Raw genomic sequence first — 6,000 nt, forward strand, 5'->3', positions numbered from 1 at the left:
AACCGGAGATGGTGACCCTCTACAAGTGGATGCTCTGCACTCGTATTGTACTTTGTGGTTAAAGTCTTGTGGTTAAATAATTCCTGGCAGAAAGTTTCCTTTATTGGCAATTATTCTCACAACATCTAAGAATGCAAAAATGCTTGATTATTATTATTTTTTGTAGCTTATTGCTGGCTTCCACGGTCTGCTCTTGACTGGTAAAAGCACATCATAATGGAAGTACAAACACAACATTCAAAACATGGCACAGCTGTTTATTCTTTGGATAATATGGTGTATAATACTGAAATCTGCCACTCAGAATATATTGCTGACCTTTCAGCGCCTGGTTATACATGGTAAAACTGTCAGCAGGGCAGGTTATTTTAAATGCATTGACACCACTTTTTCCAATTAGATGGCTACATCATTTACTTGGAGCGGCAGATAAAAATAAGGATTGCATTAAAAGAATCTTTAGTCACTCAAAGTGGATTTGTTTTACAGTGAATTTATACACTTGTTACACAAATTGCAAAAAATTGTTCAAATAGTGGATAAGATAGAAACCTGATATTACAATTGCTTTCAGAATAATGCACCTCTTGGTGCAGAAAATGGACATAAAATGTGGTCAAAAAGATGGGTTACTTAGGTAATCATATCTTTTTGAAGATATTTCGCATTAGAAAAATAACACTCAAAGCAACCTCCATGTCAATAGTGTCCTCCTTAAAGCTTTCCACGAGTCATCCGTTAAGTTAGATACATCCCTTGTTGTTTCAGTAGTTCTAAACATCTACCCTTCTCTGTTATCTTTATGATCGAGTTAGGCAAAAATCATACTTGTAATCCACCGTGTATAGTATTGGCTTTGCATTTATTGGGTATTGTGTATTCCTTTATATTATTTGTTACCGTACATACTGTATATTATTATAGTGAAAGTATTGATGGTTTTTATGCTTTGATGTAACTGTTGTAGAACTATAGGTATTTCCATGCGCGTGTAGGAGACTGTAATGTTTCACATTGATTTACCATGTGTTGATGTATTGCTGGGATAAAGTAATTTTTTTTGAAGTATGGTTCGCCTTTAAAGACGTTTAGGGTATAAAATAACTGAAACATTTTTCTTTCAGTCAGAATATTAGATATGATGACATCCCTGCAGAGTTGCAGGCTGAAGTACATGATCGCCGGCAGGAGCTAGTGGAATGTGTAGCTAATGCAGATGAAGAACTTGGGGAACTATTTCTAGAGGAACGTACTCCCACAGTCTCAGATTTAAAGGTAATTTCAGATACCTTTTGTTTTTCTTTCAATTTTTTTGTCTGTCATATATTAATTTCACCTCTATAGGTTTTTATATTAAAAGGGAGCTTTTATTTTGATTTTTAATTCCTTCTTTGCAGTCTTTCATTTTCCTTTTTAAAGTAAGATTTTGCAGAATATGTAATAAACAGCATTCATTAGTAAATATTATTCATATTAAAATTTTACTTAAAAATCATGCATACTTGATTAGAATTTGTACCATTTAAAAGTTACTGTTGTGAAGAGAAGGGGGATTCTTCCTATCCCTTTCAGGTAAGCCATCTCAATATTTGAGCTCCCATTTCTGAGTGTAGGAGCAAGAGACATTGAGTCGACTGCATTGGGTGGTAGATGTCATGTCATCTACTGTGCATTCTTCTCATTGACTTCAGTTGTTGTAAAGGAATACTTTAACAAAAATTGCATTTTTTAAAAATCTGTTAGTTTTAGAAATATGAAGGGATATGTACAGTTTATGAACAAGGTTCATTAATCGGCACAAGTCTACATTAACACTTAATGACCTTCACTGTTGTGGTTTGACATGGCAATAGACCTGCTTTCACAAATAACCCAAATATACTTGTTGAAATAAACAAAATAATACAATTTCTTTATAACATAACCATAATAGAAGATGGATATAAGCTGGTATATATATATATATATGTGTGTGTGTGTATATGTATGTATGTATGTATATATGTGCGTGAGGTCCATTTTAATGCTTTAAGCAGGAAATTGGCAGCAGAGACGCAGAATGCAGTTTACAGCATACCATGTGGGACAACCATCAAAAACACTTGCAACACATATACAGAACATTGCAATGCTGTCAGAAGGAAGGACCCACGATCTCTGATTCATGCACATACAAATTCAACCAGAGACACATTTAAATGGGACTTGGGGCAAGTAAAAATTCTATGCCAATAATAAAAGTGCCAGACAACTGTCTGACTCGTGGCTATCCAATGGAAATGCCATTAACAGATATTTGGACATGGGCAAAGCATATGCAGGCTTGAAATGAAGAACATGGACCTAATAAATAAGATTTTATGACCAACACCCTCCGAAACCCACCTCATAAATTCCTACCATCCCCTCCTTATTAGCTATATATTGCCTATGAGTTGAAAGCTTAAGAATAAAAAACTATTTTAAGATACAAGATTAATTTTCTCCTTTTGTGGATTTCCAGCTATAAATATGCAAACCGTATCACAGACCTTTGCTTCCATATACTGTATATGTGTGTATGTATATATATATATATATATATATATATATATATATATATATATATATATATACAGTAATCCCTCCTCCATCGCGGGGGTTGCGTTCCAGAGCCACCCGCGAAATAAGAAAATCCGCGAAGTAGAAACCATATGTTTATATGGTTATTTTTATATTATCATGCTTGGGTCACAGATTTGCGCAGAAACACAGGAGGTTGTAGAGAGACAGGAACGTTATTCAAACACTGCAAACAAACATTTGTCTCTTTTTCAAAAGTTTAAACTGTGCTCCATGACAAGACAGAGATGACAGTTCTGTCTCACAATTAAAAGAATGCAAACATATCTTCCTCTTCAAAGGAAACAGAGAGTAAAGCAAACAAATCAATAGGGCTGTTTGGCTTAAGTATGCGAAGCACCGCGGTACAAAGCTGTTGAAGGCGGCAGCTCACACCCCCTCCGTCAGGAGCAGAGAGAGAGAGAAAGTCAAAAATCAATACGTGCCCTTTGAGCTTTTAAGTATGCGAAGCACCATGCAGCATACTTAAAAGCTGCACACAGAAGGTAGCAACGTGAAGATAATCTTTCAGCATTTTTAGACGAGCGTCCGTAGCGTCTAGGTGTGCGAACAGCCACCCTGCTCACACCCCCTACGTCAGGATCACAGATAGTCAGCGCAAGAGAGAGAGAAAGAAAAGTAAGTTGGGTAGCTTCTCAGCCATCTGCCAATAGCGTCCCTTGTATGAAATCAACTGGGCAAACCAACTGAGGAAGCATGTACCAGAAATTAAAAGACCCATTGTCCTCAGAAATCCGCGAACCAGCAAAAAATCCGCGATATATATTTAAACATGCTTACATATAAAATCCGCGATAGAGTGAAGCCGCGAAAGGCGAAGCGCGATATAGCGAGGGATCACTGTGTATATATATATATATATATATATATATATATATATATATATATATATATATATATATATATATATATATATATATATATATATATATATATATAATATGTATATTTAGACAAAAGACAGTAACAAACAACCCAAAGCTTAATTGAAATTTTGGCTAGAGGCTTTGAAGTTGCCTTTCATGTTATTGATCGCAGTCTCACAGTTAAATATCAACTTGCCTCTGTTATGCTCATACACCAGAGAAATTTAAGGATCTCAGGTGGCACTCAAAGCAGAGTTTGCAGATGGGCTGTTTTAAGCTGGTGCATCCTTCTTGCTCTCCAGTGCTGACTGTGAAAGACAGAGTGTTGGAGGTGATGTTGAGACCGTGCATCTTTTGACAGCAGTAACTAAAGGTGTTTTTTTACATTTAGATGTTAGCACAAAAGGTCACAGAATTCTATTGATTGACTAGTGAGAAAAAAATGTTAGTTTGCATGTTGCTGAATGCATTTTGTGTACTGCATTTCATGGGTTATTTCATGATTACAGTGTGATAATATGCACTCTTCATACAAGTAGAGATTTGTTATAATGAATTCTGTGTAGAAAAGTGTGTGTTGAGCAATATCTAGCAAAAGATTACAATTTTTTGGTGGTCTCAGTAATCTAACCTCCTTTTTCCCAATGAGAATTAACATTCCTATTTTTGACTTCTGCATCATTTCTTAGGAACGTAAACCCCACGAAAGTTGAGAATTGACTGTAATTGATGAATTCTGATCTTTTAATTCATGAGATTACGAGATTTGTGTCTGTTGTGCTTTTATTTATCCATCCATTTTTTTATTTTTGTTTAAATGCCCTTACATCTTGTTCTCTGATTTATTTTTTACTTCTAACAGATAACTTTTTAATTTAAGACCATATCTACTCATGGCAAGCTAAGCAGTTTCAACTTTAATTTTCATTTTAATTTTTAGTGAATGTCTTTTTTTCTGCTTGTTAAACAATTAAGTATTTGCTTCTACTTAGGTAAAACTCAAACAGCTTTTTTAGATTGTGCAGCAATATAAAATTCAACAAGTACTTGAATTTCAGGAAGAAACCATTTAATACAATTATATAATAGCTGTACCTGTTGTACCAAAAGTTCACACTTGGACTTTAAACACATCTGCTTTTTGACTGTCCACTCTGTTTCTGCTTTTCAGTACTATAGCTATTCTCCGTTCTTCTCTTTCAGAGAAGCTGATAAGGGAAGGTTTACTTTAGAAAAACTGAAACATATTTTTCCACCTTAATAAATGATTAAAGGTGTCTATCGGGTTGATATGTCTGTCATTACAAACGATAGTGCATCACAAACATTGTTAGTAATAAAATAAATTGCATTTGATATTCTAAAGGTGCATCATAAACATCAACAATGCTTTTACGAATCTCATACCAAGTGGCATATAACAGAGACGTCTGCATTACGTAGTGTACTACAAATGTTAATGCTGAGGTCTATGTTGATTACTTAGTTTTCAATCCTTGATAGGGTAGCACAACTAGTTTCATAATATTTCAATTTATTTGTCAATGGATTAGAGAGTTCCAGTCTCATGCACGCATACTACTCAGCACTAAAGCAAATTTTGATCAAAATAAGCTGTGTGGTCTCTTGCCAGAGGTGCACATCTGACATCAGCACATACTCTTTTCTAAGATTGCATTATTCTTGTCAAGCATTTTATCATTTGAACTCAAAGATGTCCTCTGATGGTCACATTTATATTAGGGAGAAAAAAGACTTTTGAAACATGCTCAGCAGCCATCAAATTTAACTGAACCTTAATCCAGACACTCAAAGGCTATAGAAGGCGTCTAGAGGCTGTTATATTTGGAAAAGGAGGCTCAACTAAGTATTGATGTAATATCTGTGTTGAGGTGCCCAAATTTATGCACCTGTCTAATTTTGTTATGATGCATATTGCATATTTTCTGTTAATCCAATAAACTTAATGTCACTGCTGAAAAATTACTGTTTTCATAAGGCATGTTATATATTAAAAGGAAGTTGCTACTTTGAAAGCTCAACCAATGATGAACAAAAATCCAAAGGATTAAGAGGGGTTCCCAAACTTTTTCGTATTACTGTAATTAATGCTCATGAGTAGCTCATTATTTTGCCATCATAACTTTAGCTGTGATTTTGCATCTCTGATTTTAAAATTCTGTTTTGCACCGTACATTAAAGCCTTACATGATTAGAAATTATACGCTGTTATTGCATTGCTGTGATTTCAGTGATATGCAGTGTTTGTGATGAAATTGTAGCAGTTTATTGCTAATTAATTCTTTTATTTCCATTTTGTTGTAGGCTGCTATTAGAAGAGCTACTATTAAGCGGACTTTTAGCCCTGTTCTTGTAGGCAGTGCTTTAAAAAACAAAGGAGTTCAGCCTCTCTTGGATGCTGTTTTAGAGTACTTGCCTAACCCGTCTGAAGTCCAGAATTATGCAATTCTTAACCAGGAGTGAGTGTGCTCTCTCTTTTTTTTTATTTTAT

At 34.8% G+C, this 6,000-nt stretch overlaps 1 protein-coding gene across 1 annotated transcript in view; it reads left to right on the forward strand.

Annotated features, from left to right (window-relative positions):
• The window catches only part of gfm1 (G elongation factor, mitochondrial 1), a 70,670-nt gene that overhangs the window by 21,847 nt on the left and 42,823 nt on the right, over nt 1-6,000 (forward strand). The window contains exons 6-7 of the mRNA XM_028794436.2: nt 1,125-1,275; nt 5,814-5,968. Of these exons, the coding sequence (XP_028650269.2) occupies nt 1,125-1,275; nt 5,814-5,968 (306 nt within the window). The remainder of the gene's footprint in view (nt 1-1,124; nt 1,276-5,813; nt 5,969-6,000) is intronic.

This window comes from Erpetoichthys calabaricus, chromosome 2 (genome assembly GCF_900747795.2).
Source record: "Erpetoichthys calabaricus chromosome 2, fErpCal1.3, whole genome shotgun sequence".
Classification (NCBI taxonomy): Eukaryota; Metazoa; Chordata; class Cladistia; order Polypteriformes; family Polypteridae; genus Erpetoichthys; species Erpetoichthys calabaricus.